This window comes from Neopelma chrysocephalum, unplaced genomic scaffold (genome assembly GCF_003984885.1).
Source record: "Neopelma chrysocephalum unplaced genomic scaffold, ASM398488v2 Primary Assembly neopelma1_59, whole genome shotgun sequence".
NCBI lineage: Eukaryota > Metazoa > Chordata > Aves > Passeriformes > Pipridae > Neopelma > Neopelma chrysocephalum.
This window is the reverse complement of record NW_020897714.1, coordinates 25,315,717-25,328,292: the sequence shown is the minus strand read 5'-3', so window position 1 is coordinate 25,328,292 and position 12,576 is coordinate 25,315,717. Positions and strand designations below refer to the sequence as shown.

Sequence of the window (12,576 nt, the reverse complement as noted above, 5' to 3'; positions counted from 1 at the left end):
GTCACTAGACTGAAGGCCATCAGGTTAGCAGTTTCTAAACACCACATACAAACTCTGTGAGGGGGCATCTTCAATGCTACATTGGTCACAGTCCAGCTTGTAACTGCCCCAGCATCACAGCCAGCATTACTCATCCTTTTAGTATCTGCTGAAAAAAGAGAAACAAAATGCTGCCAAGACAGAGAGCAAATAACCTGACACTCAGTAATTTTGCTGTTCACTGTGGAACACAGCACATTCATCAAACGGTGATATGGCCCATATCAGACTCAAGGAAATGAAAAACACTGTTTTGCTGTTTGCCATCTGGGCTGAATCAAGATTCCCAAAGCCAAGAGAGTTCTCACAACATCACAGCACTACCCTGTACCCAAGCCACTGTGAGCCCACTCCAGCACTGTTTGTTATGCATCAGTGGGGCTTGTCAGACACCTCTCAGCATTCCTTTAATACCCAAAAAAGCTGGACCAAAAAAAAAAAAAAGCTGGAGAAGGCAACTTGTGCCTCTTCCTTTTTGCCATAGGTTTGCATTGTACTGAGAGGCACAGTCTCTATCTTTATGTCCTATTACACTTAAAGCATGCACATAATCACTTTGCAGCCTCTGCAACAGTCTACCACTGCAGGGCTTGAAAATTTCCTATATTGCAACTCTAAAGGGGGAAGGAAGCAGCTTATCATGAACATCTCAATAGCAAAGAATCAGAGATTGAGTGCTGGACTATAAAGCTCACATTAACCTTGGAGGCAGGAAAAAAACCTGTTTGACCAACCTCAATAAATTAAATTTAACCTTGTAGAATGTGAAGCCCAGTGTTCATATACTTCTGTGTTCCTCATTCATTGTGCCATGCACTGCACAGTCCCACGCAGAGCATGGGTGTCTTGGTGAAGGTAGGCCAAGAAAGGCAAATTACAGAACTAAAAGGGACAGAGAGCAACTAAAAAATAAAGAAAGCCAGAAATTCTATAATGGTAAACACTGGGCAGGGCAGGGACAGAACTACCTGCTCCAAAGCCAAATATACTGCCCTGCAAGAGAGGTGAGAGTTGCAACTGTCAGCTACCTGCAGAGACCAAAAATGGAAAATAAAGAATGGCTTAAGTTGTTTTCACCAGTGGAAGGCCACCCACAACCAAACATGTCAGCTGCATCAGTACTGTTGCTAATTCCTTCCTCAATGTCATTTTAAATCAAGTTGAAATGTGGAGGTGACTACAGTGCCAGAAGCAAAGATTCCTACGAGCACAAGCAGCTGGTAAGACATTGGTATTAGATATCCCTTAAGGCAATAGTATCAAAGGCACTCATCTTTTGTTTCCTATCTACATGAGGGCTTTTAAAATGTGAATTCTCTCAGTGTCTGAACTTGCAAGTAACCTCGAAACTCGTAATGGAACTTTATTCACGTCTTTGGCATTTCGCTTACTTTCACAGGAGAGTCCACTGCCCTCTAGGGCATCATCTCAAAACCATAAATCAGGCTAACATCAGCAATTAATAATGAAGGACCTGGCCTAGTGTGCACCTACACATGGCATTTCATTGCCTTCAGAGTACCTGCAGGATTCAATGCTCCAGGCAGAATGAAACTCGATGTGTTTTCACAACAAAAGGATATACTCCTGGGATCATTCACTAATTGGATAAAAGCATCAGAACTACCCCATTACCATCCCTAGAGGAAACTCATTAGCAACCTAATGAAATAAAGTGATGACAGGAAGGTATTTTCTCATCATCTTTTAATGCTAACAGGCTTTAAAGCTATTTTGCTTCCTCACCCTCTCCTATGGTGCCCAGAAACCCCATGGCACCTCTCAGAGCATCCCAGGCAGTCCCCTCTCCTGCATATTACACAGCGTCAGGGAGCAGTTTCAGAGCACAGAGGGATTCTAAGATGTTCGACTCATCATCTTTGATGAATCTGTGCAATTGAAGCTTAATCCCTGCCCCACTTCGAAAAGGTTCCCCAGTGGGTCAAGCTTCCTGATGAGTCATACAATTTAGAAGAAATATAATCTGACTATTAGGGACTTTGCTGTTTGTTTTTATGACAAGCATAACTTGTGAGCATTTGAAAAAAAATGAGAAATATTGAAGCAAACTTTACAATTCTGAAATATTTTGAAGTTGGCGAAATTACAAATATTGAAGTACTACATAAGCATAGTGCTTCTAATAATTATGTCTATATTAAATATAATAATTTCTTTTTCTCCTTCTGCAAAAAGCATCAGATCATACCCCCAAACACTTGCGTATCATATAGCCTTAACTAGGCATACTGTGGATGTACATATTAAACACATATTCCTTAGTAACAGTGAGGGAGGACTAGATAATTTTGAATACATCTGAAAAGGATATTACAAAGCAAAACAAGGTACTCGCCCACCACATTCCCACTACCCACACCTCTGATCACTAAACATCTTCCTCCAAGTCCCTGGAATTGGAAAAGAGCCCACATCTCTCCACCAAGAGCTCTTACATACAGCCAGTCAACCAAAGGCATCAATATAATTTATCTCTGCAGTGCCTCTATAGCATAGCTGAGGTTAGAGGGCTGCCAGCAGCATCATTCCCCAGTGCCAATAAGCAAACTCATTGTTGATGGTATTGTATTGATGTATTGACCTTATTGGCAGCCTGAGGGAATAGCATCCTATATCTTCTCATCTCTCATGTTTAGCCACAGAAGTACACAGGAGGAGCAAGGATACCCTAAGTTAGTATTCCTCAAACCCAAGTACCATTAGACACCTCCCTTCTCTCTGAGTACGCGGCCATTTGTCTACAACAATGGTGTTAGTGTTACGGAATCTCTAGGGTTGGTGAGCTGGAAAACTTTCTAGGTAGAAGTGAATAACAGAATATGCTGAGTTAGAAAGCACCCATCAGGATTATCGAGTCCAACTCTTAGCTCTGCGCAGGGCACCCCAAGAATCACACCATGTGCCCGAGAGTGCTGTCCAAATGCTGATGTTAGGTATTTGATGCTATAAACCCTCAAAAAAAAGGGTGGATGGACCAGATGATAAAAATAGCAGTTTCCCTTTATGAACTGTAAGTTTTAAAGTTAACTAAGCTTTTGAACAGCTGTTAAATGGAAAGGGATTCTGGCAGTGCCATTCAGATCTGCAGTTGAATGGAAAGCCAGAAGTGAAAGGTTCAGGACCTTATTACCAAGCTTTTTTCTAGCACAAGTATTTCAAATGACCAGGCTTTCTCAAAAATGCAGTATAGAAAGTAATGGAGAAAAATCAGGCTCGATCCTACAGTGCAGACAGGTTTAGCCCTGCACCAGCTTCCTTTGTAAAGAGCATAGTAGTTCATGCCCATTTATTCACCAGAAACGTAATAAATTTTTCCCTTTCCCCTCAACTTCTCCCCCACCTTTATGCTGGGCCATTTCACTAAGTTAGCTGGAGATGTCAAGGCATTCAGAAGAATCACTTAGTGCCCTGTGGCAGCCTCAGGCATGAACCCTCCCATTTGCTCAATGAAATAAGTCAGAAGCAAAAGTTCATAGAATCAAAGAATGCTTTGGTTTGGAAAAGACCTTGAGGATCATCTAGATCCAACACCCCTTCCATGGGCAGAGACACCTTCCACTATTCCAGGTTGCTCAGAGCCCTATCCAACCTGGCCTTGAACACTGCCAGGGATGGGGGCATCCACAGTTTCTCTGGGCAGTCTGTTCCAGTGCCTTTACTATGCTCACAATATAGAATTTCTTCTTAATATCTAATATAAACCTGCTCTCTTTCAGCTTAAAGACATTATTCCTGTCACTGCAGACCCTTGTAAAAAGGTCCTCTTCAGCTTTCCTGTAGGCCTCCTTTAGGTATATTTGGGTGTATTATATTCTAAGCAAGATCTAATTACAATATTCATGCACAGCTGTCCTCTGCCTCTCCTGCAACTTTCATGTTGCAGTTTCAATCCTTTTCTGTTCCACTATACTTTTAGCCTGGATGGGAGGTCTTGCTGTTAGTGCTAGAGTTGAGGATCTGTTGCCACTTTGTCACACAGATTCCATCTGCACTCCTAAATAAGTCACTTTATGCTCTTTTCTCCCGTTTCTCAAAGTGTAGCTACAAAGACTCAGGTCCTACACTGCCTGTGTTATGTATTATCATGGATTACAGCTTTACAGGTGGAAAAAGCTGAGACAAAGTTATCATAGACAAGCATTACATTTTGTTGTTTAAGGTAAGGCTCTGACCAGAATACCAGATTTTTTTTGAGTCAAATAAACAAACAGCCCCTTCCTTTACCCTACACAGCTTTCTGCTTCATTAGTGAATCTCTTCTGCAGACTAAGATGGGGGGCTGTGGTCTTTTGTAGGAGAAAAAAATTCTAATGAAATTTAAAGTAAGAAAACCACTTTTCTCTCTATCTGTAGTCATCCCAACCCCAGTGTTTTCCTCAGAGACCAACTCAAGCACAGACTGGACAGTCTCTGCCAGCACATTAGACAAGGTGGTGCTGGTGTGAGGACTGCACACATCTTAATCTTCACTGACAAAATCCTCCCTGAATTCATTTATAGGCAAAATGCAAAAGACAAGTTTCCAGGGAGGCAGAAAAAGCCTTTTATGAGCTGGCTGAGAGGCAATCAACTTCCCTGCTGGCAGCATGAAGTGGGCTGTACATGAAGTAGCAACAGCCTCACCAGGAGCTCAGCATCCCAAGAGAAAGGGCAACAGGAGAATTCAGGGCTGAGAACATGGGTACCAGAGAAGCAGCTATATCCACAGGCCAGCACATCCACACCAAGACAAGCAGAAAAACAGAAATAAAAAGCACAGTACAGACAAAAATGAGAAGTGAAACCAGAGAAGCCTGGTGGGTTTAGATGTGCCTGCAAACCTGGGTCTCAGCTCTTGGTACTGCATCCGTCAGACCTATGGCACTCACCATGAGCAAGCACATTAACTTTTTATGTACATAAATATGTATTACCTCAGAGGAAAGTACAGTTAAATAAAGGCTGAAAACCCACACACCATACATTGGCATTGGCAACATAATGACATCCCTTCATTTTATGTTACTGGGCATTTATACAGAGCATGCACCGAGGCTCCAGAACACACAGCCCACCCTGGTACACTTTTCTAAGCCCACACAAGGTCCAGAAATTATTTAAGAGAAAACACAGATGGTTTTCCCACACAGTTACAACTTGCAAATGCACAGTGAAGTCCTTCTTGTGCCCATGTTCCATCATATACCTTCCTTCACCCTGAAGTTACTCACTGTGGCATTACCTAACCCATACACAGCCATCAAACACCCAGCACTAACCATATGGAGGCTCCTACAGACCCCGTACACAAACATACCTGGGCATGTTGAGATGTACTCTTACACATTTTTTTCAAATACACCCAGTCCCACATAGTTTTTCTCTGCTAAGAGCAACAAATCATAGAATCATTCAAAAACCACAAGGAGGAGACAAACCCCCCAAACCTACACCAGGACATGTGTGTGAACAGTATAACTGAGTTTGTGCATCACTCCCACTTACAAAGTGTCTTTAAAAAAAAAACCAAAACGAACTCTGTAGAGCGAGACACAAAAGAGCTCCAGCTTTCCACATCCATTTTATTCCTAGGCAAAGTTCCTCACTGACAGTTCTTTAACTAGAAGAAGTGGACACAAAGAAACAAGCCTCCCATTCCTGATTTTTGTTATTATGTGGGGAATCCTTTGTCCGACTGTCACATGAGTATCTCATGCCCAGGTTCTGGTGGATGTACCAACGAAGTGGAAGAAAGAGCACAGAAAGCTGTTGCACATACACATATCCTTCCCAACAACTCAGCCAAGTTGCCAAATAAAAAAACCCAAACAAACAAACAGACCTGTTAAAAGTCTGGTGAGGCTTCAAGCAAATAATTTTATCAGCCCCATGACTGACCCAGGAGAGAAGAACTGACCACCTGCTCATTTATTCCAAAGGACTAACCAGAACAGAAGTGTTTTCCACTTCATCAAAGTTATGTGGCACCTGATTCAGCACTTTTTACACGGTGAAATTTTCCACCTGCAACAGTAAGAGGGCAATCTGAGTCTACAGGTCCGTGCCTGTGCTACACAACAGCTTTATTATGTGCCCATAGAGGCTCCCCCTTTCAAATCACTGATGCACTTATCTCCTTCTGAGCATGTACATAATTCCATTGCAGCTCATGAGTAATTTTATTCAGAGTTACCATTCACAATATCTCTTTTGTGAAGTGCTGCTAACCCCAGATATGGAAGGGAGAACATCAGACATGCTCTAAATTCAAAGACGGTCCCTTTACTTTGCGTGACGTATAGACATTAATGGCCAGACTTGCAGCCACATCTCAATATCACGAGGGAACATCAAATGTCAACTTGGTTTTCCCATGGTATGGTCCTTCTTTGTGACTATCATAGCTTTTTCCTGCATTTTGCTTCCATACGGGATTTCCACCTCAAAGCTTTATAAATCAAATAGCTTCATGAAGTCCCCTTCATGTACCAAAAACATCCAGTGATCTGCTTTGGGAGAAAATGACAAAATGGTGATGAAAGTTTTGGTGACAAAGTTAACTGAGTTACTGTTATGAGAGTGGGTGGTAACAAGATGTACAGCACATACCCGAAACTCTTAAAGACAGTTGTAAGCAGATCTTATGAGATTAGGCCGGAGAGCGAGAATTATTTTCTTGACATTTGGTAGAAGATAAAAATTCATCCATCCTTTATGTGCAGAACAATCTCACTCATTTATAGAATTAGAATGTATTAAGATTCAAGGAAACTTATGTAAAATAAATCAATACAATCAAAAGATCAAAGGCTTGTGTTGGGTGTTTTCATTTTTACAAATGCCATCCAGCTTTAATTATTTATAATACTTCACAGTACACTAGTAAATGCTGTCATATTTCATAAAATAATTAAGTCTTAGTAATAGAGACACCTCTACCATCCTCTCTCTATTTAATATTTACTGAGAAGAGATGTGCATGTTATGATCACTATCATGTCAGTAAATACATGAAGCAAAAAAAATGAGGATATTGCTTATCCTTACATTTCTATTTTGGTCTAAAGCCCCATCTGTAGTCTCAGGTACTTATATTCTCATCAACAGTGACAAGGATTGCATAATCAAGGATTTCCCAGAACTTCTCTGCTATAACTTTTTCTCCTTCAAATGCAGTGATGAAACCAACTCTAATTATAACTCCTGTTACTTTTTGCCATGGCAGACAAGCAGTTATTGCTGATGCTGCAGGAGGAAAGGCCAGCTTGATTCTTGGCTTCTGCTTGCAGAGGAAGGGTCGGGAAAGCACGCAAGGCACATCCCAAACAGATTCATTTGGCAAGTCAGAGAGAAACAGCATCCAAAGAAACTCAAACCACCTATTTTACATGGTGACATTTCTGAGTGGAACTGGACACAGTGAGCTATGAAAACCAGCACCTCCAGCCACTCCCAGTACTAAAAGGGAAATGAATGGTTTCTTGCTCAGGCAAGGCACCTTAGCCAAAGACAAAGCACCATAACTGAGGTGCCAAGCCCATTAGCAGCACAGGTCTCTGAAATGATTCGCTGTGGTCCCACTTTTGGAAACTCCTGAGTCACGCACGAGCAAGAATTCTAAAGCCTGCCACCCACTGCCTCAGTCAGGATTTCTCCACTTGGTCAAAATGAAAACACATTTCTCTAGAAAAACTGTTCTCTAGTGACAAGTGTTTGCCAAATACCACTTGAGCTCTCACAAGAGGGCCATTAAAACTTAAAACTGTATTTTTATTTCCAATGCCACTAATCAAGATTCCCTGGATTTCTAAATAATAATTAATTAAGAAATTAAAAACCATTTGGTTTATTGATGGCTTCAGTTAGTTTGCTTTTTAGGTTATGTTGGTTGTTTTGGTTTTTAAGGACGGTTTTTTGTTTGTTTGTGGTTTCGGGGGGGGTTGTGGTTGTTTTTTTTTTTACTTTTACTATTTCTCTAGGCTTAAAGAATTAAATGACAAGACTGCATTTCAGATGAGTTTTTTAGAGATGCAAATACCTGCAGGAAAACTGCAAGATAGAGCTTTATTTCCTCTTACCTTAGTTTTCATTGTGGAAATATTCTTATTGAGCATCCCTTTGGTATAATCTGAATTTATATAAAGCATTTCTTTGGGAAAGCATCTTTAATCTTTACTTTATCTAAAGGAGACCATGATGTTCCTCACAGGCATTTGCAGTGACAAAACAATAAAAATTACAAGGAAAGAAAAATTTACATAATAGCTTTGTGTCCAAATGTCTTGTAAATATCTGCTGGGTCTAGAAATGTAGGAGGCTGATACTACTCCAAAAACCAAACTGTAGAAAGCATTTCTCTCTGGCAGACGTACATATTTAATTCACTTTCTTTTTTTTTCATTTGCCAACCTTTTCACATCTGGCTGGGAAACCGAATTTTTGGTTCGATCAGTTTATGAAAAAAAAAAAAAGAATTTTTTTCATTTTGTGAGCCCATATTTCAGATTTTAAGCAGAGAAGCCAAAACGTTGTTAAGATACTTAATTCCCTATTTGCAGGGTAAAAACAAAAATTAGCCCTAAACTTGCTGCTTAGCTGCTGGCATTCTGATGTCAGCATCCCAGTCTTAAGTCAGCTGGCCTCATTTAACAGCATGAGGTTTAAAAGGGAGATCATTTCTCTGGCTTTCATTCAGTCTACACAGCGACCAGCTCTGCAAGATACCCCTCTTCAAGGGATTGAGGCTTCTGATTGCAGATTTCCCCTTCCCTCCCTCTGCACCAGCGGTTCCCACCGGCTGAGCTCCAGCGGCAGCGCCCCCCCATTACATCAGGCCGGGCAGGCGCCCCGTCTGCAAATTAGGATCCACTTAAGGGACGTGTGTTGGCAGCACATACACACACACACACACACACAAACAGACACACTTTAAACCCATTAGCTCACGCACAAGCACAGAGGAGTGGCACATCCCCGCTGTGCGCGTATACATGATGACAGCACATTGCTAGAAAGTAAGCAGCAAGCAGATATCTACTTCTGGCAGAGCTTTTGGTGTGGACAAGGAGCTTTTTGGATTGTCAGGTGCAAAGTGGCAATGATTGGGAACATGGAAAGGTCAGGGGAGCTTTCAAGCTCCGCGTGAGGCACACCGGAGTTGTTTAAAGCAAGTTTTTCCTCCTGATGGTTTGTCTGGGGGACAACCATGCCTACATTGGTATTTACTACACGAAATCCTTACATATTTAATCCAGCAGTTTCTGCATTTGAAGATACTGCTCATATCAGTACAAAACGTTGGTTTCTGAACTATGTTATGCATGGTTTTGGTACAATTCTAGAGAAACTAACAAGTTATTTGCATGCAAGAACTATGTCAGTAGCTAATTAGATTAGCATTATAATGAAAGAATTTGCTGTTTAGCAAGACCAAAACAAAAGGGAGGCAGGGAGGGAGGGAGGAGGGAAGACAGTACTTTAAGCCAGTCTCAGGTAAACCATAATGTCATAATATTGGTACAGCAAATGTTCTTCTTCCTTTTTTTTCCCTTTTGACAGTACCTTGACCTCCTTTTCAGACACCTATTTCATTCTTTCAACTGCCACCAACAGATTTATTTTTTTTACATTTTCATGAATCTTTCTTATTTTAAGCAAGTTCCAACTGTTGTGGGGTTTTTTCCTGCATGTATAAATACAGCTGTATAGGTGTATTTCAATGTAATGCACCTGCATAGAGAATCCTAAATGAGCGGTTTGAAAGTCTGTAGGAAACCTTGAATAAGTTCTGTTCTACCAGTGGATAAGGGAGTCCAAGCGCCAATATAAATAGATTTTCCTGTATATAATATAGCCATTTACATTTGCAAATGTATTTCAGCACCATAATTTACAGAGAAAAATGGTAGTAATTTAAAGAGCCTGGGGGGTGCAGGGTGTGGAGAGCTCAGTGGAGGTCCTTTGTGGAAGTTTTCTACTCTTTTATCTACCCAGATTGTTCTCGTTATGAATAAATGAAACAGTGCACGTTATCAGTAGAAAACCAGCTCCAGAAGAGGATTAGGTGGGGAAATCCAAGGACGCAAAGAAAATGCACTTTCTTGCACATATCAAGTAGAACAAGTAATATGCATAAAGAGATGCTTAAGAAAAGGCTTTTATATCTGAAGGTTCAAGACTTGTTGAACACTAGATAGAGGAGAGGAGAGAGGAAGAAGAGAAAAAAACCCTGCCTTTCCTCCTACAAGCATTTATTTTGAAACCCTTACAAATATTGACCACGCAGAAAACTTCAAGAATACCCATGTCTTTAACACACTTCTGGACAATCCAGAGAGCAGAACATTATAAGCAGATTTTACTATCTCCTCCCTGTGCCCCTCTGCTTCCCCTCCCCAAAAAAGGCAGAAAATGCCAAAATATTGAAAATAAGAAAATGAAAACCTGAATAGAGCACCTCCAAGATTTCTGTAACCAAGAGCAGACACATTAGGAAACCTGTCTCATTAGCAGCTATTTGACTTCAACAACTCACCTACAGACTGCCCTTACCTGCCCCTAAATGCTGTGTGCTAAGAAAACTGTCAGGGTAGAGGCGCAAAAGTACAAGAGATGACTGACTGATGCAATGTTTTATAGGTGTCCAGCAAGTTTTCATTTTCGCACCGTTCACCTTATTGAGACCAGTATGAATCATTCCAGACTTCACACTCACCAGTGGGGCCATCAGCCCTCATGGGGAAAGTCTCTCTGCACACATGAAGTATTATATAAAACTTCAGCTATGAAGAGTGTTTAATTACATCGTTTTTTAGCCCTGCCACATGCGGAGCTTTGACTGAGATCAGCTACTAAGCTATCTCAGATGTAAACTGACAGATCATCAAGTATCCCCCTGTAAGGGGAGATTCTTCAGCTAATTTACCGAGAGCTAGAGACACTCTCTTCTTGCAAAGACAAAATAAGTAGCAGCTTTGTGTTTGCTATCCTCCCAGCTGAGAGGGCTTGTCCCTAAGCACATTAGAATACCAGTTACTGATGTGTGCTGCCTCTACGGGGGCTTTGCAGCTAGAATTAGGTAAGACTCGAAAACTTTTTGGCATGAAGCTTCTCAGACAGCAATCAGTTTCCGCAGATGCGGACCATTAACAGATCCTAGCTGACAAAGCAGACAAGCCTCACCAACAGCTCCTTCATACAGGTGTAGTTACAGAAGGGAGAAACCCATCTATTTGACATCAGAGATAGGAGATAAATGCGCAGCCATAAAAACCCAAGACCCCGGTTATGAAAGTAACCCCCTGCTTTACATGTCCCGTGGCACCCCGGTGGCTGCCGCTCTCGGCCCTCAGCCCCAGCCACGCGTGGGGGAGCCGGGCACAGCAGCCCACCTTGTCTTGTCAGCCACTGGGGCTTATGCAACTGCTGCCGGCACGGGTGGGGAGCGGGCACGGAGGGGAGACCTGCACCCCGTGAGACATCCCACAGAGAAACCCCTCTCGGGAGCAGCGGTGTCACCAGAAAGGTTTTTCGGATCCCTTTGGCGAGCATTTGGAGGCGCCGGGAGCACGGGCGGTATGTTGTTATCGGAAAGGGCAAAGCGTGAAGACAGACCTATTCCCCTGGCAGCCGGGCAAGATCCCCGACTCTCTCTCTGAGTAACTCTGAAGTTCACCCGCGTACACCGACACCCTCCCCATCTCCCCTGGCGCTGCCGCGCCGGAGGAGCACCCCAAACCTGACGGCAGCAGCGGGGCTCTGAGTAGGTTGCCGGCTTAACGGAACGCCGGTCTGGGAGGGCTCTTTTAGGCTTCGGAATGAAGAAAAAAAGCCCCTCCGGCTCCAGGGTGCTGCCCTCACGCCGCTGCCCGGCCGCACCGCCGCCGGACCCGCCCGCGCCTTCCCACCCACGGGCGCCCGGTGCCCGAGAGGTTCCCCGGAGAGGCGCCCGCCCGCCCGGCACCCACCTGTAGGACACCTGCTTCCTGAAGGTGAGGCTCCGCAGCTTCTCCTCCAGCGACTCCTCCGCCGCGGACAGCCCCGGCTCCTCCGGGACCCCGGCGGCACCCGCCGCCTCCCCGCCGCCCTCGGCCCCCCGGCAGCCGCCGCCACCCGCCCCCCCCGTGTCCTCTCCGCCGGCTGCAGCGGGGGGGTTCATTGCGTCGGGGCAGTGGGGCCGAGAAGGAGGAGGAGGAGGCGGGGGCAGGGGAGGGCCGGCCGGCGGCTGCAGGCGCTGGGGGGCGGCGGTGGCCGGGGGACCGCGGCTCCCGGGGCCGCGGGGCGCGCTGCGAGCCGCGGCGGCTGCAAATGGCAGCGCGACCGCGCAGCATCCATCGGCGGCCGCACTGCAGCGGGGCATTGTGGGAAACTCCCGTGTGGCCACGCCCCACTGCCACGCCCCGCCGCCCGCCAGCCAATCGCCGCGCCCGCCGCCGCGCCCCCGCTGCCACACCCTGTCACGACACACCCCCCCCATCCCCGCCCCTGGCCTTACCGCACCCGGCTCCCTCCCGGTATCACATTAAAAACATGTTTGAG

At 44.3% G+C, this 12,576-nt stretch overlaps 1 protein-coding gene across 5 annotated transcripts in view; it reads right to left on the bottom strand.

Moving 5' to 3' along the window:
• The window catches only part of DGKI (diacylglycerol kinase iota), a 210,213-nt gene extending 197,950 nt beyond the window's left edge, over positions 1-12,263 (bottom strand). For all 5 annotated transcript variants that reach the window (XM_027680570.1, XM_027680573.1, XM_027680572.1 and 2 more), the window contains exon 1: positions 12,006-12,263. In XM_027680570.1, the coding sequence (XP_027536371.1) occupies positions 12,006-12,196 (191 nt within the window). In that variant the 5' untranslated portion in view covers positions 12,197-12,263. The remainder of the gene's footprint in view (positions 1-12,005) is intronic.
• Positions 12,264-12,576: the final 313 nt, after the last annotated feature.